This window comes from Chlorocebus sabaeus, chromosome 15 (genome assembly GCF_047675955.1).
Source record: "Chlorocebus sabaeus isolate Y175 chromosome 15, mChlSab1.0.hap1, whole genome shotgun sequence".
NCBI classification, from domain to species: Eukaryota; Metazoa; Chordata; class Mammalia; order Primates; family Cercopithecidae; genus Chlorocebus; species Chlorocebus sabaeus.
The window spans coordinates 81683776-81709002 of record NC_132918.1 but is presented as its reverse complement, the minus strand read 5'-3'; the positions used below and the strand labels follow the sequence as shown (position 1 = coordinate 81709002).

The 25227-nt window shown below is 38.3% G+C and overlaps 1 protein-coding gene across 3 annotated transcripts in view; it reads right to left on the bottom strand.

Annotated features, from left to right (window-relative positions):
- STAC (SH3 and cysteine rich domain) overlaps positions 1-25227 on the bottom strand; it is a 168036-nt gene that overhangs the window by 36547 nt on the left and 106262 nt on the right. For all 3 annotated transcript variants that reach the window (XM_038003049.2, XM_008009473.3, XM_008009472.3), the window contains 3 exons: positions 18466-18544; positions 6990-7054; positions 5626-5714 (listed from right to left, as the gene is read on the bottom strand). In XM_038003049.2, coding sequence (XP_037858977.2) covers positions 5626-5714; positions 6990-7054; positions 18466-18544 — 233 coding nt within the window. The remainder of the gene's footprint in view (positions 1-5625; positions 5715-6989; positions 7055-18465; positions 18545-25227) is intronic.

Below are 25227 nucleotides of genomic sequence, written 5' to 3'. Positions count from 1 at the left end.
TTTTGGGGTCATGAATGCATGGAAGCAGAAGTCTTTTCCTTGAGATAGGCCAGTGGACACCACGTTATAAAAACTGATAAGTACTCGTTACTGAGTGTTTATGATTATAGGCACCGATATGTTTATTTTCCTTTCTATCATTTTAGTCTCACCAAATACCTTAAGGGGGAAGAGATCATTATTATTCTTTATAAATAAGGAAATCAGAGTAATGAGATGTTTATAAATTGCTTAAGGTCACACAACAAGTAGGATGTAAACCCAGAATTGACTCTAGCTTAACAACCCCTGAAACATGAGGAACCTCAAGTAAGAGAATGGTTTAGATTTTGAGAAGGCCACAAGATTCACCTATTCTATCTAGTATTTCAGTTACCATGAAGTGGATAGCTCCTAGTTGACTCTGATAGTTTTAGTTTGATTTTTCCATCAATATTAATTTGGAGATTAAATATATATACATATATATAGTGTATATATATACTATATGTATATAAATTATACTTTAAGTTCTGGGATACATGTGCAGAACGTGCAGGTTTGTTACATAGGTATACACATGCCATGGTGGTTTGCTGCATACATCAACCCATCATCTACATTAGGTATTTCTCCTAATGCTATACCTTCCTTAGCCCCGTACCCTCCAACAGGCCCCATTGTATGATGTTCCCCTCCCTGTGTCCATGTGTTCTCATTGTTCAACTCCCATTTATGAGTGAGAGCATGCGGTGTTTGATTTTCTGTTCCTGTATTAGTTTGCTGAGAATGATGGTTTCTAGCTTCATCCATGTCCCTGCAAAGGGCATGAACTCATCCTTTTTTATAGCTACATAGTATTCCATGGTGCATATGTGCCACATTTTCTTTATCCAATCTATCATTGATGGACATTTGGGTTGGTTCCAAGTCTTTGCTATTGTGAAGAGTGCCACAATAAACATACGTGCACATGTGTCTTTATAGTAGAATGATTTATAATCCTTTGGGTATATACCTAGTAATGGGATTGCTAGGTCAAAAGGTAGTAGTTCTGATTCTACATCCTTGAGGAATCACCACATTATTTCCCACAATGGTTGAACTAATTTACACCCCCATAAACAGTGTAAAATTATTCCTATTTCTCCACATCCTCTTCAGCATCTGTTGTTTCCTGACTTTTTAATAATCACCATTCTAACTGGCATGAGATAGTATCTCATTGTGGTTTTGATTTGCTTTTCTTTAATGACCAGTGATGAAGATCTGTTTTTCATATATTTGTTGGTTGCATAAATGTCTTCTTTTGAGAAGTGTCTGTTCATATCATTTGCCCACTTTTTGATGGGGTTGTTTTTTTTCTTGTAAATTTGTTTAAGTTCCTTGAAGATTGCATATTAGCCCTTTGACAGATGGATAGATTGCAAAAATTTTCTTCCATTCTGTAGGTTGCCTGTTCACTCTGATGATAGTTTACTTTGCTGTACAGAAGCTCTTTAGTTTAATTAGATCCCACTGGTCAATTTTGACTTCCATTACTATTGGTGTTTTAGTCATAAAGACTTTGCCCATGCCTATGTCCTGAATGGTATTGCCTTGGTTTTCTTCTAGGGTTTTTACAGTTTTGAGTCTTATGTTTAAGTCTTTAATCCATCTTGGGTTAATTTTTGTATAAAGTGTAAGGCAGGGATACAGTTTCAGTTTTCTGCATATGGCTAGCAAGTTTTCCCAATGCAATTTATTAAATAGGAAATCCTTTCCCCATTGCTTGTTTTTGTCAGTCAAGCAGAAGAAAGAATATCAGAGATTGAAGATCAACTTAATGAAATAAAGCATGAAGACAAGATTAGAGAAAAAAGAATGAAAAGGAATAAACAAAGCCTCCAAGGAATATGGGACTATGTGAAAAGACCAAACCTACATTTGATTGGTGTACCTGAAAGTGATGGGGAGAATGGAACCAAATTGGAAAACACTCTTCAGGATATTATCCAGGACAACTTCCCCAAACTAGCAAGCCAAGCCAAAATTCAAATTCAGGAAATGCAGAGAACACCACAAAGATACTCCTTGAGAAGAGCAACCCCAAGACACATAATTGTCAGATTCACCAAGGTTGAAATGAAGGAAAAAATGTTAAGGCAGCTAGAGAGAAAGGTTGGGTTACCTATAGAGGGAAGCACATCAGACTAACAGCAGATGTCTCTGCAGAAACCCTACAAGCCAGAAGAGAGTGGGGGACAACATTCAACGTTCTTAAAGAAAAGATTTTTCAACCCAGAATTTTATATCCAGCCAAACTAAGCTTCATAAGTGAAGGAGAAATAAAATCCTTTACAGACAAGCAAATACTGAGAGATTTTGTCACCACCAGGCCTGTCTTATAAGAGCTCCTGAAGGAAGCACTAAATATGGAAAGGAACAACTGGTACTAGCCACTGCAGAAACATACCAAATTGTAAAGACCATTGACACCATGAAGAAACTCATTAACTAACAGGCAAAATAGCCAGCTAGCATCATAATGACAGGATCAAATTCACACATAAGAATATTAACATTAAATATAAATGGGCCAAATGCCCCAGTTAAAAGACACAGAATGGCAAATTGGATAAAGAGTCAAGACCCATCGGTATGCTTTATTCAGGAGACCCATCTCATGTGCAAAGACACACAGAGGCTCAAAATAAAAGGATGGAGGAACATTTACCAAGAAAATGGAAAGTAAAAAAAGCAGGGGTTGCAATCCTAGTTTCTGATAAAACAGACCTTAAACCAACAAAGATCAAAAAAGACAAGGAAGACCATCACATAACAGTAAAGGGGTTAATGCCACCAGAAGAGCTATCCTAAATATATATGCACCCAATACATAAAGCACCCAGATTCATAAAGCAAGTTCTTAGAGACCTAAGGAGAGACTTAGACTCCCATACAATAATAGTGGGAGACTTTAACACCCCACTGTCAATATTAGACAGATAAATGAGACAGAAAATTAACAAGGATATTCAGGACTTGAACTCAGCTCTGGACCAAGCAGACCGAATAAACATCTACAGAACTCTCCACCCCCACTCAACAGAATACACATTCTTCTCAGCATCACATCACACTTATTCTAAAATTGGCCACGCAATTGGAAGTAAAACACTCCCTAGCAAATGCAAAAGAACAGAAATCATAACAATCTCAGACCACAGTGCAATCAAATTAGAACTTAGGATTACGAAACTCACTCAAAACCACACAACTACGTGGAAACTGAACAACTTGCTCCTGAATGACTACTGGGTAAATAATGACAGTAAGGCAGGAATAAATAAGTTCTTTGAAAGCAATGAGAACAAAGACACAATGTACCAGAATCTCTGGGACAGAGTTAAAGCAGTGTTTAGAGGGAAAATTATAGCACTAAGTGCCCACAGGAGAAAGTGGGAAAGATCTAAAATCAACACCCTAACACCACAATTAAAAGAACTAGAGAAGCAAGAGCAAACAAACTCAAAAGCTAGCAGAAGACCAGAAATAACTAAGATCAGAGCAGAACTGAAGGAGATAGAGACATGAAAAACCCTTCAAAAAACCAATGAATCCAGGAGCTGTTTTTTTGAAAAGATTAACAAAATAGATAGACCACTAGCCAGACTAACAAAGGAGAAAAGAGAGAAGAATCAAATAGATACAATAAAAAATGATAAAGGGGATATCACCACTGATCCCACAGAAATATAAACTACCATCAGAGAATACTATACATACCTCTATGCAAATAAACTAGAAAATCTAGAAGAAATGGATAAATTCCTGGACACATACACCCTCCTAAGACTAAACCAGAAAGAAGTCGAATCCCTGAAGAGACCAATAACAAGTTCTGAAATTGAGGCAGTAATTAATAGCCTATGAATCAAAAAAAGCCCTGGACCAGATGGAATCACAGCTGAATTCTACCAGAGGTACAAAGAGTAGCTGGTACTATTCCTTTTGAAACTATTCCAAACAATAGAAAAAGAGGGACTCCTCCCTAACTCATTTTATGAGGCCAGCATCATCCTGATACCAAAACCTGGCAGAGATGCAACAAAAAAGAAAATTTCAGGCCAATATCCCTGATGAACATTGAGGCGAAAATCCCTAATAAAATACTGGCAAACCGAATCCAGCAGCAGAACAAAAAGCCTAACCAACACGATCAAGTGGGCTTCATCTAGGGGTGCGAGGCTGTTTCAGTATATGCAAATCAATAAACATAATCCATCACATAAACAGAACCAATGACAACAACCATATGATTATCTCAATAGACGCAGAAAAAGCCTTCGATAAAATTCAACACCCCTTCATGCTAAAAACTCTCAATAAATTAAGTATCGATGGAAGGTATCTCAAAATAATAAGAGCTATTTATGACAAACCCACAGCCAATATCATACCGAATGGGCAAAAACTGGAAAAATTCCCTTTGAAAACCAGCACAAGACAAGGATGCCCTCTCTCACCACTCCTATTCAACATAGTATTGGAAGTTCTGGCCAGGGTCAGGCAAGAGAAAGAAATAAAGGGTATTCAAGTAGGAAGAGAGGAAGTCAAGTTGTCTCTGTTTGCAGATGACATGATTGTATATTCAGAAAACCCCATCATCTCAGCCCCAAATCTCCTTAAGCCGATATTCTACTTCAGCAAAGTCCCAGGATACAAAATCAATGTGCAAAAATCACAAGCATTCCTATATACCAATAGACAAACAGAGAGCCAAATCATGAATAAACTCCCATTCACAATTGCTACAAAGAGAATAAAATACCTAGGAATACAACTTACAAGAGATGTGAAGGACCTCTTCAAGGAGAACTACAAACCACTGCTCAAGGAAACAAGAGAAGACACAAATAAATGGAAGAACATTCCATGCTCATGGATAGGAAGAATCAGTATCGTGAAAATGGCCATACTGCCCAAAGCAATTTGTAGATTCAATGCTATCCCCATCAAGCTACCACTGACTTTCTTTACAGAATTAGAAAAAACTACTTTAAAGTTCATATGGAACCAAAAAGAGCCTGCATAGCCAAGACAATCCTAAGCCAAAAGAACAAAGCTGGAGGCATCACACTACCTGACTTCAAACTATACTACAAGGCTACAGTAACCAAAACAGCATGGTACTGGTACCAAAACATATAGACCAATGGTACAGAACAGAAGCCTCAGAAATAACACCACACATCAGCAACCATCTGATCTTTGATTAAATACATTTTTGATTCCCTATTAGACCCCACCTGATGCCAAGTGCATTTAATGTTCAACCTTCATGAAAACTCCAATTAGCAGTTCTGTTGAGCATGTACTAAAGTGGTGCTTCCCAAAGCGTAGACCTTGGCCAGCATCATCAGTGCCACCTGGGGACTCCTTAGGAATGCAGCTTCTTGGACCCTGCCTCAGATCTGATGAATCCAAAACTCTGGGGACAGGGCCTGTGTGTTAACCAGCTTTGCTGGTCATTAGATACATGCTAAAGTTTGAGAATCACTGCTATAAAGCATTAGGAGGGGCATAGATGGAATTACTTTTTCACATGGAGAAATATTGACTTTAAAATTTTACTCTTTTTTTTCCTTTACAGAAGATTTTTACCTCATTTCCAAATCTTCATTCTCCTGTGGTACAAATTTGTACAAGGCAACATAGGTGTTCATCTGTAATGGGTCTTTGGAAAGAGATCCCTGAAAGAGAAAATAAAAGAAAAATGAGATAATAAAGGTGAAAGAAATTGAGAGAGGAAAGAAACAAGAAATGGAGAAATTATTGCAATGTAATATCAGTGTATGGATCATAAGTGTTAAAATATCTAACTATTATTAAAGATTTTCTTTCAACTTTGCATTAATTTTTAATTTCTTAACCGAGGTTGGTTTCACTATAAACAATTTGAAAACAATTATTTGGAACTCTTTGCCAGAAATACTGCAATTTTCTTCAAATAAATTTTCTTTGATAATATAGTTGTTCATGAAAAATGATACAAGTTAGACTTCAGAAATGGGAATATTCTCTCTAAAGAAAGAGGGACACATGAATAGTAGTGCATAACTCTCACTTCCTAAAATTAACTGTTTATCAGTTAGCTGTAAAGTTGGTATCTAGTGTATCAAAGGGAACCAGGTATATTCATCTGGCAATTATTTATGTTGAGAAAAAAGCATAGGTTTTGGCATCAGACTGATTCAGTTTACCACCATCTATTGACAATGAAACCTTGCAATAATGACAATATAAGCTGCTGTTTTCATAGTTGGTTGTGTGCCAGGCATTACGTTACATGCATTAGCACACTTCAACTTAACAACAACTCTGTTAGGGAGATTCTATTGTTGTCCCCAATTTACAGATGATAAAAGACTCTTGTAAGTGTCATATAAATATTAGCTATTATTACTAACCACATAAATGTTAATGCTATAAAAACATTTATGCTTTATAATAAACAAGTTAAAATTATATATTATATCATATATAGTTGCATTATATATCTAACTATATACTAATATAATAAATACATGCTATAAATTTATAGAAAACATACACAAAAGCTGCACACAACTATATTTCTTTTTATCTATAATTCACTCTGCTCTTCAAAGCTCAGGTACATTATATAATATTATTGTAGTCTGTCTTAATTTTACATATGTAAATGAACATATAAAATATGACATATGTGCTATAAAATAAAGTGATAATATACTATATAATTCTATAATCTACACATTATATAACAGAAACAAAAGGTGCACAGTGCAATGCTTACTCTTTTTACCTTTTATGCAATGTGATAGTTCTGTTTATTCCATGCTATGGCACATTGTGTTATATTATTCTATTCTCGAAAGATGCTGGTCTGGACCCACTAAATTGATTTCATGACCCACTTGGATGGCGACCTGCAGGTCTACCTAAGCACTCCTGTCTGACTTGTCTTCTGTGACATCCATAAATACCTGGTGGCTTATGTTCTTCGCCGGATCTCTGAAATCATCAGTGCCATTTTCTGGATATGTAAACACTGAAGGAGACAAGAGAAAGCAGGCGTTTTATGAATCTAGTAACCATTTAAAAAAATATGCCTGAAAGATGGCTTTATTTATTCTAAGTACCATAGCTTCTACTTTACTACTTATTGCCTTTTCCTCACCCTTTTTGACCCAGTGTTCAGGTCGTCTTCCACGTGACTCTTCTCTTGCCTCCCCATGCAGGATTCTGTACCACCTTCTCTGTGCTCCCACAACTTTTGTACATGCCTGACTAGTACTTGCCTCATATAACGATTGGCAATAGTGTGTTCATATTTGATCTCATTGGATAGTGTTCCTCTCAGGAGCACTTGTCCTTGTTGAATGCATCAAACTGCTTGTTAATGGGGTGGTGGGTGAGGTATATCCACTTTGGTTGTATTTGAGCTGCCTCTTCTAAGTATGATTCTTTAATCTATATTCAATATCTCGATTCTAGTTTCTTGAAGATATCTACATTGTATTTTGAAGATTAAAGCTTTAGTTTTAAACTTCAAAATATTTCCTTGATTTCTTATTGTCAATACATTGGGGCTACTATTTGTTTTTTCTTTTAGTTTATTATTGGGAGTATAATTTTCTTCCTTTTGTATTTAAGTACCCATTCTGTAGCCTTTGATAGTGGACAAGCCTTAACAAAATGGGCAGGAAGCCTGGGCATGGTGGCTCACACCTGTAATCCCAGCACTTTGGGAGGCCGAGGCAGGTGGATCACTTCAGGTCAGGAGTTCAAGACCAGCTTGGCCAACTTGGTGAAACCCCATCTCTACTAAAATACAAAAATTAGCTGAGCATGGTGGCACATGCCTGTAATCCCAGCTACTCGGGAGGCTGAGGCAGGAGAATCACTTAAGCCTGGTGGGAGGTGGAGATTGCAGTGAGCCGAGATGGCACCACTGCACTCCAGCCTGGGTGACAGAGTGAGACTCCATCTAAAAAACAAAAACAAAAACAAAAAACAAAAAACAAAAAACAAAATGAGCATGAGTTTTCATTGTTCACATACCCAGCTGTGGGATGTCCCTGATGGATAATGGGACTTCTGCCTTATCTAGTTTGGTCAGCCTAACCTACATCCATGACTAATGTCGTAACTTTATCATTCTCATCGTATGTATTTTCCTTAAACAAAAATATGGTAAATATTTCCAAGTTTATATAATAAAGCTCTGTTGTTTAAATTACTCTACCATTTTGATGACTTGAAATTTTAAGATTATACATTGCTGCTTTATTCTTCTCTTTGATTTCCCTTCAGATTATCAAGGAAATGTCCATAGAGGGAGGGGAACACCACAGAAAGCTCTATAACCTATTACATTAGTGCACTGACATTCTTCACTGTTCTTAAAATAGCCTCAACAGCAGTGATACAGAAAAAGTGCTTCAGAACAAGAGCCTCTGTAAATGTACTGATGCTTATCAAATATCTATTCTTCTTGGCTTATAGTTCTAGAGTTTATGGAGGCAATTCCATTATCCCTAGGAAGCCAATATGCAGTCACTGGTGGGGCTCTGGTTTGTAAGTAACTAGAAAACGAAGGTCCGATTCTGTGAATCTTGTCTGCCTCAGTATTTGGCCACTTAACTTGATGTTTACCAGTCTAAAAAGAGTAGAGATTAGCAAAACCTTTTTCTGGTATTGTGTGACTGTCTGAAATCCTGCTGTAAACACTTGATTCCCTAAGTATAAAACCGGACACCTCTAAAAGAATATTAAATATTTGAATGGAAATGTAAAGAGAATCTTCCTAGAAAATTCTTGATTTGAACCAAAAGGGCGTCTACAATGTTCAGTGTTGATTGATTTTACAATTTTATAATTTCACATTGTTTTAATTTTTGTATTGAATCTCCCTCTGACCCTCTGGCTCAAAATGTATATCATCTTTGTAAACTTTGCTGAAAAATATTTGAAGTGACCTTATATATGTTTTCATGTATGGCTGCAAACAGAAATCGAAGGTTGCAAAAATAATTTTTAAAACCTATTCCAACCATTTCTAAGACTTTGATTTAATGGAAGGGGAGAAAAGAAAGGTAACTACCAAAAACAGCATATGCCTTTTATTTTTGGTGCTTTAAATTATTTCATGAAAAATAATTTGGTTGTTTATTTCACCCATAACAAGTATTCAAAGAATATGTCTATTATGTAGGCATAGTTTCTAATGTTACAGAAGCAAAATGAACCTTTAGTTCTTTAGTTCTTATCACATCCCCAAAGAACTTTCTTCTTCTCCTATCCTATATACTGTCTTTTGCTTTTTACCTTGCAGACCTGTGAGGCCCAAGACCACCGTGTTTTTTAGTTAGATTATTAATTTTTTTAACCTAGTAAAGCTGCAAGTTACATTACTGGATTATCTGACGTGAACCAAAATTTGCATCCCTGATAAGTTCAACTTTGAAAGACATTTGAACTTTGAAAGACATTGTAAAAATACAATGTCTTTTAAAAATACTTTATGGGTTCAGTTTACTGAGATTTTGCTTGAGATTTCTACATCCGTATTCAAGAGAAAGACTGGCCAGTGATTTTCCTTTTTCATGTCATCCTCATTTGGGTTTAAAGTCAGTATAATCCTAGCCTCATAAACTGAGTTGGAGAATGCTGCTGTCCTTCCTTGTTGCTACTTCTTGTTTCTCTGAAAGAGCTTATGTAATCTGAAAATTTTCTCTTCCTTAAATGTTTCATAGAATTTACTCATAAAGTTGTTCAGGCCTAGTATTGTCATTGTGTAAAATTTAAAACATTGATTCAGCTTCTATAAATATTATAAGAAAATTCATATTTGCTATTTCTATTTCTTCTTGAGTCAGGCTTTAATCGTTGATATCTATCTTTATATCTGCCCATTTAAAAATGTTGTAAAATACATTGGCATGAAATTGGTTATAAAATTCTTCAGTTTTCTTCACAATCTCTGTTATGTTGCTCTTTTTTGTATTGATTTTTGTTTCATCTTTTTTATCTTAAAAATCATTAGAGATTGTAATTTTGTTTAAAAAACACTCAAGATTTATGGATCCATCTTTGTAATTTAATAATTTCTGTCTTTATTATTGCCCTCTGCTTTTTTGAATTTATTCTGTTTTATTTTTTGACTTCTTAAGTATAGTGCTTAGATTATTACTTTTCAGACTTTCTTATTTTTTAACACTCATTTTAAAGCTAAATACTCAAATCTCAACTTTAGTAGTTTGGATATGTGTTGTTTTGATATGTTTTCATTCTCATTTAGCTTTAAATATATTCCAGTCTTTATTATGAATCCCTTTATGTGTTTTTGTTTTTTTGTTTTTTGTTTTTTGCTTTGTTTTTGAGATAAGGTCTTGCTCTGTCGCCCAGGCTGGAGAGCAGCGGCACAATTACAGCTCACTGCAGCCTCGACCTTCCGGGCTCAAGTGATCCTTCCCCCTAAGCTTCCAGAGTAGCTAGACTATAGACATGTGCCACCCTGCCTGGCTAATTTTTTAAAATTCTGTGTAGAGACAGAGTCTCCCTAAGCTGCCTAGGCTGGTCTTGAACTCCAGGCATCAAATGATCCTCCAACCTTGGCCTCTCTAAGTGTTAGGATTACAGGTATGAGCCACCATGCGCAGCCAAGTTATAAAAATTTTAGAAGTGTTTTTACTTCACAAGTTATTGGTTTTCCTAGTTATCTTTTGACTATTGATTTCCATCTTATTTGCGCTGTGGTCAGAAAGATGTATTCTATATAATAATAATTATTTGAAATTCATGAAATTGCTTTTGGTCTAGTGGGTGATCAGTATTTTAAATCATTCTATGTGTTCTTTTTACAATTAAGTTTTAATTTTAATTCTGGGGTACATGTGCAGGTTTGTTACACATGTAAACATGTGCCATGGTGGTTTGCTGCATCTATCTATCCATCAATCCATCACCTAGGCATTAAGCCCAGCATGCATTAGCTATTTTTCCTAATACCCTCCCTCCCCTTACCCCACTGCCCTGACAGGTCCCAGTGTGTGTTGTTCCCCTCCCTGGGTCCATGTGTTCTCATTGTTCAGCTCCTACTTATAAGTGAGAACATGCAGTGTTTGGTTTTCTCTTTCTGCGTTGGTTTGTTGAGGATAATGGCTTCTAGCTCCATCCATGTCCCTGTAAAGGACACGATCTCATTCACTTTTATGGCTGCATAGTATTCCATGGTGTATATGTATCACATGTGTTCTTAAAAGGAATTTGAATCTTCTACTTGTTACAGGGAGTGTCCTTTTTAGGTAAATTAGATTAGGATTGTCCAATGTGTCATCAAATCCTCTATATCTGTGCAGAATCTTTTTGTCTATCTGATTTGCCAATAACTGAGAGGCATCTTAAAATCACTCAATAGTTTGGAATAATTTTGTCAATTTCTCCTTGAGTTTCTTTTTCAGGCTATCTATATAGCCTGATTTAGGTATATGCAAGTTTAGAATTTATATCTTCAGATGAAGTGAACATGATCATGTAGATAACACTTTTAAATTCTAGTAATGCTTTCTTGGTCTTAAAGTCAATTTTTCACACATTAACACAGCTATATAATTTTTTTTTGGCTTAATATTTGCCTGTCGTTGCCTCTTGGTTTCTATATCTGGTAAATTATTTATTCTGCCTATGTTTTTCCTTCTTCTCCCTGCAGAAAGTAAAAAAAAACAAAAAACAAAAAACAAAAAACCAAAAACGAAACAAAAAAAAACTTTGTCTTTTTAACTTTCTACATCCTTATGTTTTAGGTATTTATAAGCAGTATATAGATCATTTAAAAAATCTAGTCTGAAAAACTTTATCTTTTATCTAGAGTGCTTAAATGGGTTTACATTTATTTTGATTACTGATAAATTGGGATTTCTCCCTAACATTTTATTTTGTAATTGTCCCAAATTTTCTATGCTGTTTCTTCTATTCTGCCACTTTCCACCCCTTCTTTCTTTTGAATTGATTGATTTTTTTCTTCTTCTCATCATTCAGTTTGGTTCCCTTTCTGGTTTGGAAGGTTGAATCTATTTTTTATTCCTTTAGCAGTCATCTTAGAAATTCTATGAGATATGTTTTAACAAAATAGAAAGTGAAATAGTATGTTTAATCTCCTCCAAAGCAATACAAGAATCTCTGAATGCCCATTTCCCACATAAAGTCAGTATTTCAGCTAATGTTTTATTAACAAATGTTAAAAAACATTATTTTAAAAAACGTATCCAGTGTTTGCTTACATTTAGCCACATGTTTATCACTTTCTTTGCCCTTTGTTCCTTCTTACTTTTCAGTCTTTCCATTGAGGTCATATTTTCCTCTTTGAAGTACATCTTTTTGAAATGTTTTGAATATAGGTTTTTCTTAATTGAACTGTAAATACAGTTTTTGTCTGAAAAATATATTATTGAAAGATAGTTTTGCTTCCTTTACAATTCTAGGTTAAGGATCACTTTTCTTTCAGCAAACTGAAGATAGCATTCTACTGTTATTTCACTTACACTGTAATTTGTAAGAAGTAACAGTCCAATTTTCATTTCTTTGTAGGTAATCTGTTCTTTGTACTGCATTTTATGTTTTCTTTTATCTTGGAAATTCTGCAGTTTCAGTAACCTATATCTAGGTATAGATTTCTAAATTTGAGTAACGGTGTCTTTAATCAATTCCGGAAAATTCTCCACAAGTATATTCTTAAATATTGTCTCTTTCACATTCTCTCTTTCTCTCCCTCTCTTTTTGAGACAAGGTGTGGTGCTCTCTCTCCCAGGCTGGAGTATAGTGGCAAAATCATGGCTCACTGCAGCCTCAACCTCCCAGGTTCAAACATTTCTCCTACCTCAGCCTCCCAGTTAGCTGGGATTACAGACAGGCACCACTAGGCCTGGCTAATTTTGTATTTTTTGTAAAGCTGGGGTTTCACCATGTTTCCCAAGCTGGTCTCAAACTCCTGGGCTCAAGCAATTCTCCTACCTCGGCCTCCCAAAGTGGTGAGATTACAGGCGTAAGCCACTGTGGCTGGGGCCCCATTCTCTCTTTATGTACTCCTAAATTGTCAGTTACATGCATGTTGGACTTACTCATCTTCCATGTCACTTTTACTCTCACAAATTCCACTGCTTTGTCTTCCTAACTGTACCCTAACGTTTATTTGATTCTATATTTTAGGGAACGAATTATCTCTTTATGCCTAATATGTTGTTAAATCTATCAATCAAATTTCCACTTTAAAAATAATTCTTGTGATAGTTTGCTAAGAATGATGGTTTCCAGCTGCATCCATGTCCCTACAAAGGACACAAACTCATCCTTTTTTATGGCTGCATAGTATTCCATGGTGTATATGTGCCACATTTTCTTAATCCAATCTGTCACTGATGGACATTTGGGTTGATTCCAAGTCTTTGCTATGAACATCACACACCGGGGCCTATCATGGGGAGGGGGGAGGGGGGAGGGATTGCATTGGGAGTTATACCTGATGTAAATGACGAGTTGATGGGTGCAGCACACCAACATGGCACAAGTATACATATGTAGCAAACCTGCACGTTGTGCACATGTACCCTACAACTTGAAGTTTAATAATAATAAATAAATTAAAAAAAAATAATAATAATTCTTGAAGTTCTTTTTGACTTTCCTCAAGTTTGCTTCTTTACTTTTGATAGTCTCTTTTTCCTTTGTTATGTTTTATGGTCCATTTTAACATTTTAAATGTATACAACTATATAGTTATATATTTCTTCATTTGATAATTCTAACATGTACAGTCTTGAAAATCTGACCATAAAATTGGTTGTTTCTGCTCGTACTTACTCATCACGGCTCATTTTCTCATGTGTTTGGTGAATTTTGGTTGTTAGCTTGTGTTCTTTGAATGTTCATTTGTGGGAAGTTTTTGAGGTCTAGTTTAAAATTTTCTTCCTCTAGAGAGAGTTTACATTTGTTTCTGCCAAATGCCTGGTGATCTTACTGTACCTGGACCACTTAAAACTAAATTAAACTAAAATATCATATTATTATATTATTTGCCCATACAGGTAGTATGAATTCAGGCCCTAAAATCCAAGTAAGCAGACTGGTTCTTTCGTTCCTCCTTTCTTTCCTTTCTTCCCTCCCTCCCTTCTTTTTCTCTGCCTGTCTTTCTTTCTTTCTCTCTCCTCCCAACTTTTTTGTTTCCTTTCCTTTCCACTTGAGTTAAGGCTGATATAGCATATTCCTCTGCAGGGAATTCTCTTTGTCCAGTGATCCTAAGGGTAGCTTTTGGGGTATTAATATTTTTCAAAAGGGCCTCTCATCCAACCTAATACTCTGGCCACTCCCCATTTTATTGTCTATTGTTCATAAATGGGGCCTATTATTTCCCAGGCTAAGGCTCTAGGATGTGCACAGTAAACATTGGCCTTTACCTGCTTATATCTCTGAATTCATGTTCTACTGTCATTCCTAGATGCTAAGGAATTGCCTTATTTTGCTGCCAGCTCAGCCATGCATTAACTAGATTTTTTTAAAAACAATTCTTTCTCTTAACAGTTTTAGGAGTGCTAAACTGGGAAAAATTCCTCTGAATGGCCAGTTCTCCACATTGCTGGAAAGGGAATCTTCTGTTCAAGTTTAAAAATATCTTTACCTGAACTTGAAACAAAGCATGTGTTGCAGAAACATACCACAAATATTTGCATCTGTAATTTAGAAATTATACAATGGAGTGGTACCAAACCCAGGGGCATCTGCCAATTTAACCTTGAAAATATCTGCTCTTTTTTTTTTTGACACCTTAAAATTTGAGATATTGAATTAGTACATGCTGAAGGCTAGGATTCATTTTCCAGATCTGAGCTTGCCTTTTTTTTTTCAGGATAAAATTTCTTTGTTTTAGTGTAAAGTGAGGTAGTATTCAATTTTGTAATATCCTTAAGTGGCTGTGATTAACCCAGCCCTTTTTGAAGAAAATTCTAGGAATTTGTATTGCTTATGTCCTCTACTGTCTGTTTCTCTTCCAGGAAAATTATGATCACATACAGTCATTCTGAAATGCAATTACTGAAGGCAGCCAATAACGTTATTATTTGGCATTTGGAGCTGAAATAGGCAGGCCAGATTTTACTTCAGGTGAGATTTTACTTCTCTCTTTGCTTGTTACTTTGTTATGAGTGAAGTTTCTAGCAGTCAAGCCAAAGGTGAAGACCAACAATTTCCTCCATGTATATTTATGATGCATCCAGGAATAGTGTTCAAAACAACAACCAGCAACACTTAGATGTGCCAAGGATTGTTTATAAGAGAGAAAGCAGAGACTGTACTCTTAGCAGTAAAGAAGTTAGTACGAATTGCACTTCCTTCCCAGGTGGCTTTGGAGATATTCCTCAAGGAATTTGACATAACAGCGAGTTGGAAAAAACTAGCTATTACGACATATGACACCTGTATGCACTGCATATTTTTTAAGACATAAATGAAACATGGAATGCAGAACTGGTTGTGACTGTAATCCCAGACACTGCTTCTGAGCAGCAACACCCTCCTTGCATGACTGAGAAGATCTGTGGGAAATTGGACCACATATGTAGGGTGTTTTCTCCATGTTTGAGAACAAACTGCATGGACAAGACATTAAAGTCAATCAAAGGAAAGTGTTTTGAAGCAAACTGCTGCATAATTAATCCTCCTAGCTTCTCAGGGTGCATTGTAGAGAGAGCTATTGCTGATCAAAAGAATTGTTAATACATCTCCAACACTTTTTTGGAGTTTATTGCTTGCTAAGCTCTTTCACCAGATCTCTTTGAAAAAGGCTGTGAAAATGCCCCTTAACGTAGAAGAGATGGAAAATTGTCCACTTGGTGTCTTTGTGTGTACTACTCTGTGACTTAGTTTCCTTATCTATACCGGGGTACTGTGGTGTGCATGTGTGCATATTGGAGGGGAGGGAATTGGACTAAGTGACCTCTAGTCCTACTTCTTAAACTTGAATGAGACTACGAACCACAGATTCATATGCAGATCCTGATTCAGCAGGTGTGGAATGGCCTGAAACTTGGTATTTCTAACAGGCTTTCAACTGATGCTCACATGAGTTGTCCATGGGCCACATTTAGAGTAGTGAGGCTCTACCTGCATCTCCGACACTTTATGACTGTATGATGGCTTTGTTAATAGCAGCGATGCTACAAATCAATGATTGTTAAATATAGCTCTTCCTATTGTAAATTCCTATTAACACCACCTTTTAAGAGAAGAAACCCTCAGTGTAAATTGTGTTCTAACTCCTCAAGGAATTGGTGAGCAACAGCATAGACACAGCCAGACCAGGATGGCTGAGGCAGAGAGTTAAGCAGTGAGCACATGCTGGGCATAATTTTGAGAAGCAGCAAATAGAGTTTGCTGATGGATTACATCTGAGGTGTGAGAGGAATAGGTAGTCAGGGCTGATTTCAAAGACTTTGGCCTAATCAACTGGTTGAATAGAGTTCCTATTTACTGAGCAGAGAAAATTGCAGGAAGAGCCAGTTGAATGTGTGACTGGGTGAGGGGATCAAGAGTAAAGTTTGGGTATGTCAACTTTAAGACGACAATTCTGCATTCAGATGGCAATGTCCAATAGGTGATAGGCATCTGGAGGCAGCAAAGAATCCTAATACTGAAGATGAAGTTTGAGTCAACAATGAATGGATAGTATTTACATTCATTATCTCATCTGAAGATCATAAGAACCCTATGGATTTGGTGTTATTATCTTCATTTTAGAGTTGAGGTGATTGAAGCAGAGAGAGGCTAGGTCACTGCTTCGGGATCACATGATCATTAAGTGACGTCTAGCATTCTGCCTCCAGAGCAAAGATGGGCCAAGGACCAAATGTTTCCAGCGCCGTTAGTGAGGAGGAGGCCAGCAGTGACGTTGGTGAGAAGAGCGTCAGGGGAAGGGGGAAGGCAGTAGTCAGACTCAGGACTGAGCAGCTGATCACACTTAAAGCATTGACATGCAAGTCTCTGGTGAGTCAGATCCTTAGATACTGAGAAACTCTAGGGTTGCTGTTTAAGTTCAATTGCTGGTCCTGCAATGCCAGACAGTTGGGCTGGGATGGCCCTGCTGTGATGCTGACCCAGTATGAGGTTCCCCTTGAAGCCAACACCCTCTAATCTGTCTCTCTAATGGCACTGCTAAGTGCTCAGTGATTGTTTGCATTATCTAAAAGTACAGTTTTCCCGATGTGATGCCAAAGAGTCCTTACCCCAGCGGTGAGCTTTAGCAGATGTGTGTGGACCTGGCAAGGGGGGGCATGGTGAACACTGGCACTTATTTAGGAAGGAAAATCATAGGGCAGCTGAGCACATGGTGCCTTGTGGGAATTACAGGCACAGTCCTAACTAGAGAAGAGATATAAATGAATTCCCAGAGTGAAGGAAGTAAAAGTGATACCTCATCAGACAGCTGTTGACAAAACAGCTATGTGGTATTGAATGAGGAATTTCTGCATACAGGGTGGAAAAGGCAGGGCTGGGATTGGAATTTGGAAGGATAACTCTGCCATGAGAATACATTCAGCTCAAGTTAACAGTGCAACTCAGGTCCTGCAGGACTTTGACTGACACACTTTTGCTAATCACAGTAAATGCTTCATAAATATTTTTTGATAAATGAGTGGAGGTTAAGTAGTTATTGATGTCAAAAAGGCCCAGCAAGAATGCATCCATAAGGATCTGGTCACATGTATTAAGCTCTGGATTACGAGGCAGTTCTTTCTTAATGTCAGCAAGTGGAAGTATGAAGTTAGCATTTAATAAAGATTTTAGAAATTATTATAACAAAGGCTTAAATTATTAGATTAAATAATTTTAATATAGAATGTTTGGTTGGATTGTACATATCAATTTTTTGAGCTTCTAAGTTGTCTCTGCTGGGGAAGGAGCCAAATGTGAGGCCCACACTTCCCTCCTGGGCCCCACCACCACTTGATTTCAGGTACCTAAGGTGTAGCACAAATTAACTTCTCTGTGTATGGTTTGCTAATGAGATCTAGCTCAGTGGAGGAAATGACATATTCACAAAAAGTTCTGGAAGCGACTCTTCAACCCCAATACAGCTCATTATATACATATATATCATATATACTATATAGTATATGACATACATATATGATATATGATATATAATATATATGATATACATATATGATATATATGAGTATATATACTCTCATAAAGCATGAGAACTCAGGATATAGAACTCAGGAAGATATTAGAGCAAATCACTGAAATCCACCAGAAACAATGCTCACATTCTCTCCAGAACATTGAACACTTGCCCTGATTAAATTCCAAAGCAAGAAGAGAAAGCAAGGGGACTGGAAATCAACTTGACCTGCCCACTGACCGTGACTCATGTGATCACATTTGTGCTGTGCCTGCTCCCTCACTCACCGCTGTTGCTGCGTTTCCTTAGGTCATACCCGCCTCCTGGCCCATTGGCTTCCTCAGGAACCTCCACGAGATCTGAAGTCTTGCAGGAAAGAGGAAAGAGCATGGGATGAGCAATATTATATTGTGGGTCAATTGAGCAGAGATTTTGGTGTAAGAGAGCTTAGGTAGAATTTGTATGTGTACACCTAAGGACCCAATGATTGCTCTCGTGGCTGTTTGGCTAACTTCTGAGAAGCTCTGTCCACTAGGGGGCACTGTACCTCCCTTCAGGTGTCTATGGCAGGCTCAGGCTTGGTGATGGTAGGTACCCAGTGAGTGTTGAATGAATGTCTAGAAGCACAGGCCACACAGCCAGGCTTCTTCACGAGAATAGGTAACAGAGAGAAATCAGAATTCCTGTCCATATCCTGTCACTTAAAACTTTCAATAAAACGCTAGCTCTTTCTACAGCTGTTTTAAATAATAGTTTTAGAGAATGGGATGCACTATGGAGAGATGCACTACTTAGGTACAAGTTAAATACTGTTTCCACTGCTGCAAAATTAATTGTTGTTATAATATGTATCCTGACTCTCTTTTTAAAGTAAGTCACAATCGTTCTTCCACTTAGGTTACAGAAATAACAAGAACAAAAACAACAATAATAACAATAACAGCACTCTAAATAGCTAATGGTTCCTGATCATTTACCACGTACTGTTTTTAAGGACTTTATAGATACCATCTCATTTATTCCCCAAGTTAATCCTATGGTGGACCGATTTTTCAGAGAGGACTCTGAAGCCCAGAGAGAATCGGTAGCTCTATTTGAGGCCCCACAGTTAACACATGGTGGAGCTGGGGCTGTGGCTCACAGGTGTTGCCTCCAGAGCTCGTGCTCTTAAGCATTGTGCTTTATCCATTGGTGTGCTAAAGCATCTCCGTGAGCGGGTGAGAGTCTCATGGTTATCACACTGGTGGCATGAAATGGATCACCACAGGAGTTTTACTCCATGGAATTGGCAAACGCTACAAATCAGGGTCCAGCTCTGACCTGGTGGTTAAACGTTTACTAGGATACCACTGAGTGCCTCTTTCAAAGGGCCACGTGACCCAGTTTCTGTCTAACTGGCTCTATCCTCTTCAAAAGAGGAATTTAGGGGGCCTCTGTGGACAGTCATATATATGTTTTTTTTTTTTTTTTTTTTTTTGAGATGGAGTCTTGCTCTGTTGCCCAGGCTGGCGTGCAGTGCTGTGATCTCGGCTCCATTTCCTGGGTTCAAGAGATTCTTGTGCCTCAGCCTCTCAAGTAGCTGGGATTACAAGTATGCACCCCCATGCCTGGCTAATTTTTGTATTTTTGGTAGAGACGGGATTTCACCGTGTTGGCCAGGCTCATCTCGAACTCCTGACCTCAGGTGATCTGCCTGCCTCAGCCTCCCAAAGTGCTGGGATTATAGGCATGAGCCACCGTGCCTGGCCTGACTGACAGTCATATTTTAAAAAATTATTTATTTGTATCTTATCGGAGAGGAACAAGTTATCTTCTTAGCTCTCCTAGCCAGCTCTAGAGCTCTTTAGCACCACCCTCCAGAGACTGATTTTTGTTACAATTTAGCTTTAAGATTTTTTTTCAAACACTGTTACTTTCATGACACAGCAGAAAGAAGAAAAAAAAAAGTCACAGAGTCTCTAAGTCACTCATGCCCTGCTCCTTTTGAAGCTCACAATTTCTATACAGAGGTTGGTTTGTAGAGAATTTCACTTATGTTAATTTAATCTTATGAAACTGAAGATTATTCATAAACTAGCCAACTAACTCCCAGAATGTTGTTTGAATTTAGTTTCTTCTAGCCTTCCCAAAGCCATCAAGCCTTTTATATTTTAGAACATTTGAAAGTACGTTGAGGAAAACATAACAATTTGGAAACAGCCAAGCAGTGACTTCTCAACAATGTAAAACAAATGCCTCTGCAACCCTGGGAGAAAATAAACCTGTGGAACAAAGCTTTGCTGTGCAGGAATATGTTAACTTTAGGACATAAAAATACTAAAAATAAAATAAAAAAAATAAAAAATGCAGGATGCTGAAGTTCATTATCACTGACCTGCAGGCAGGAAACAAAATCACTTTAAAGTACCAATCAATCTGTGTCTCTGTTTTCTTCCTTTGAGGATAGTTGGACTTTGGGGAAAGAGTGAAGTGACAGATCTTTAAGTACAATTTGGTTTGTCTTTGTCTCCCTGCAGCTGTCAGAACAATGCCTTCACAGAGCTAAACTCCAACAAATATCTACTGGTGGAACCAGTGCCAGTATAAGTGGACGGAAATAAATGGACATCCCTTTGACATTCAGAAAACTATGCTTTTTGCTCCTAAAACCAGTCTGTAGGGTTCAGATGTTGCTAAAGACAAAGTTATATTAGAGATGAAAGCAAACTGGACATCCCCAATTGTCCTTCTGGTGGTCTTGCTGCTTCTCAGCGTCAGCCCCAAATGAGGAGGCTGACATGTTCATTGCCTACTATGGAATGTTTTCAAGGAGGTCTGTTTGTCATAGTCCAGCAAAGCTCAGAACCACAGGAGCAGCCATCTACTGCTCATGCAGATAGATCAGAGCCATCTCTGGGGAGCCGTCTCTCCGCAATTGCCTCTATGTGCTGACTTTTCAGTTGCCCTTCCATCAATGCCGGCCTCACACAGGCATGGAGAGGCTTGCACTGAAGTGAGATGACCTCCCGGCTCTCACCAAAGATTTGAGAAAGGCTTGTTCAGAATGCTGGTCAAAGGGGATGGAGATCTCTCTACTCTGACCAGTTGTATTTGTGCTTTTCCTTTGATTGCTGGATGGCATCTACAAACAGTCTTGCCTTGTAAGGGGAGATGGTTACAGGCTGAGAATGAGCTCTGTGTGGTTTCGGCGAAGCAACTCATTGACAGCAATGGCCCTCCTCACTCCCCTGAGAAAGGAGATGCGATGTGGTAGGTGGGATTAGGGAGATGAGTAGCGTTTCTTGGATCTCTGTTTCAAACTTCAGATCCAGGCTTGTGGCCACTGTAAGTGTGTCACTCAAATGCTGTTCACACAGAGAGGGAGGAAGAGCAAGGGTGAAGAGGAGAGAGACAGAGGGCTGGTTTATTTGGAAGCAAACTTTAGTTTTTAATTTAACTCAGTAATTCTCCAACTTCAATGTGCATCAGAATCACCTGGAGGGTTTTTAAAAATGGAAATTGTTGGGCTCCCCAAATCAGATTTTCCGATTTTGCAGCTCCTAGAGAGAAACCCAAATTTGCATTTCTAACAAGTTTCAGGGGATGCTGATGCTGTAGATCCAGAGACCACACACTGAGAACCACTGATTTAGCTCATTGCCAGCCTTCTATTATAGAAGTTTAGGCAGTTTTGACTGAGGAGGGTGCTCATTCATTCATTGATTCGTGCACTCATCACATATGTATTGACTCTATGAAGGGCTGGCAGAACTTGGGCCTTTATATTGTTACAAAGTTCTCCAGTGGATTCTGATATGCCCCAGCATTTGAGAATCACTGGTATAAAGTAATGAAAACACAAAGCTGTGAATAAAAGAGTCCTTGCATTTAAGCAGGTTAGTCTAATTGAGGAGAGGACTGGGAAATTGAGAGAAAAATCAAACAGGAAAGTGAAAATTACCAAGCAATAGATAACCAATGGATTAATGAACTGGATGCTCTGGGGGACCAGGGAAGAGGCAGGTGCCCAACCAGACCCAGAAGCTTGGAGAGATGTTGTCTGAGAGAGGTGGAGATAGTTTGAATGTCTGAACAGAGCATGACTATGCAGAAAATGGAAAACTGTGCCCAGAGCTTAGGCTGTGAGAAATGAAGTGGTGTGTGGATCCCGGAGGATTCTGAGATCAGTTTTCAAAAGTTCCTTGTTAATTCTTCCTCATTCTTCACACATTTCTTGAGTATTCACTATGTGCCAGGCACTCTGTCAGTCCCTGGTGTAATGAGATGAATAAGGAACGGGACCTAGATACTCACCAGATACTCAGCATTTATTCAGGGAATCGACACAATAGCAGATGAGTACAATGCAATCATGTATATTCCTTAAGAAAGGAATTCTTGAAGGCTTGTGGGAGGAGCAACTCACCATGCTTGGGGCAGTCTGGGGACTGTTCATTGTTCGTGTAAAAATAGAGTGGGTCTTAAGAAATTTCAACTCGGTGGAGCAACATGTTCTGAGTCATAGATATGTTATAGGGCTTGGGGCGTGCAGGGGAAAGTGGGTTTTTAGGGTAATGACAGGACTCATATGCCATGCCTAAGAGTTTGGGCATTGTTGCTCTGACATAAGCAACTTAATAGAGGATTTTAATTAGGGCAGTTGTGCAAAGCCTTTCTTTAAGGGTTGATAAATCGGGAGGGGGGGGGCACCGTTAAGGGTAGGCTCAAAAGGGTAGCACAGTTATTTCTTTATAATAATCTGAGTGAGAGATAATGAGGTTCAAACCTCTAGTACTGGTGATAAATACTAAGGGTATCTTTGATATTATTTCTGAGGTTTGAATTATAGGACCTAATCCCTAATGGAATATGAGTTTAGTCTGAATCTGCTGATTTTGCAATATCTGTAGGACTGGTTTGGTGCTTGGGCAAGAGGAAATATCTAAGGGAATCATCAGTGTAGAGGTGGTGCTTGAACTAAAGGAATGTGACAGAGGTCAACCAAAAAGAGAGTAGAATAAGAAGACCAAGAAAAGCAGACCCCTGGGAACACTCCAACTTATAGAGTTACAGGAGGACACGTTGGAGAAGGAGATGGGCTGAGCAGAACAGGGAAGTTACCCTTGAGTAAGTCAGGAGTTTCTAATACTGCCCAAGCATGAGTGGCTCTGGGAAATGCCCTTCTCGGGTAACATACTTGCCTTGTTAATGGACTACATCCTGTTTAACTTCACAATAACTCAGGCTGAAAGAAAACACTGTTAAGGCCTGGATGCGTAATGAAAATGAAACAGCTGGGTTCAGTGGCATGCACCTGTAATCCCAGCTACTCAGTACACTCAGGCAGGAGGATCGTTTGACTCCAGGAGTTTGAGGCCAGCCTGGGCAACACAGCAAGACTTCATCTCTAAAAAAATTTTTTGAGTGAATTAAAATAAAGAACAGTAACAATTGCCATTCATTGAGTGTCAATTATGTCAGGCCCTGTGCTAAACACTTTATGTGTATTATTGTTACCCAACCTAAGCAGCCTTTATTTACATATAAATCCTACCCATGGATGCTTTGTATACTTTCATCACATTAGCACCATTTTTATGCTTCTTTCAGTAAAAGAATTAGCGTTACGTTTTGGATGCCAAATGACAATGATCTCCTCCCTAAGGAGGTAATCAGGTATCTTAAGATGACACACATTATCCCCTCACTGCTTTGAGGCAATGTCTACTGAAGCAAAAACATTTTTCATCTTTACTATGAAATGCTTCAATACTCATATGACACAGTCACTATAATATCCTTAACACATGTATGTTACATTCTCAATCTTAATAAAATGGGATAAGACATATAAAAGTGTATTTTAAAAAGAATGGTAAACAAGGCCACCATTGTCAAATTTCTTGGCTGTTGAAATTTCTTCTTCAGAAATAAGTTGTGAATTCTAAGGGTACAAAGCTATGTCTTCCTCTTCTTTTGTGTCCCCTACAGTGCTAGTAAACTGTAGGCCATTCATGTTTGCTAGCTGAGTAGAAGAAAGAACTGACGTCAATTTTACGTACAGTAAGGAAAAAGAGTAAAAATTATTTTCAGTTCTTTCCTCTCAGAAATCAGTGAATGCATGAAGAACAGGGCTTTAAACATGAGTTTAAAGATGGCTTCAAGGATAGCCACATGGCATTAGGCAGAGGACCTATAAACCTACCTACTTGCCTACCGACCTACATTCCTATTCACCTATTTACAATCTTGTGGCTTCACCTGCACCCAATGAGGAAGCTGCTTCAACTCGGTCTCTGAGAACCCCTCCCAGGCGTGTGCCCTGCCCCTCTTCCCATAATCCACCTAATCAGTTGATGTTGAGAGGATTCAATGGGGCAGACCATTTGAAGTCTCATCTGTGTCTTGCCTGGAAGCTTCCAGTCCAGCAGAGGCTGCAACAATGGAACTGGTAACTAGGTGTTGGCTATCCTAAGTGGCCATGTGAACTGGAAGGTCCTTGCCTCTTTGCTGGAGGAATGGTGGCTTTCAGCATGGGCTGAAGAGTTATATGGCATCTTGGAGTATTTATAGAAATTCTGGTTGAAGCAACCAGAGACAAGATGATGATAACAGGTCACAGAGATGCATGCGACAGTCAGTGTAAGTCAGATGAAACTTAGGAGAGGTGCGTGGAAGGGTGAGCGTCCCACAGAGTCATAGTTCAGGAACCGTTGAGAGGGCAGTTTTTGTGTGCAATCAAGAGGTGTGCCCTCTCTTACAGAGAAAAGACAAAAGATGTGAGAAATAGCTGTGTCTTTGAACTGGAATGTAGCTAAAAGGAAAACTGGAAATAGCCAGGACTTCCAAGTTCCTGACCATTGTTGGAGCCAAACATTTATGTGTATTGACTCATATGTTATCTAATATTGGTGGGAAGGTAAAGGAGAGGGGGTCCATGGGAAGGGTCAAGAAGCATGAGGCCAAGGGGATGGTCTTTGGGCAGGAAAGTAAAATAATCCCTGGGTGTTGACAACAGAAAGTTAATCCTTAGTGGCTCAAAACACTTTGGGTTTCTCTTTGGCAGGTGC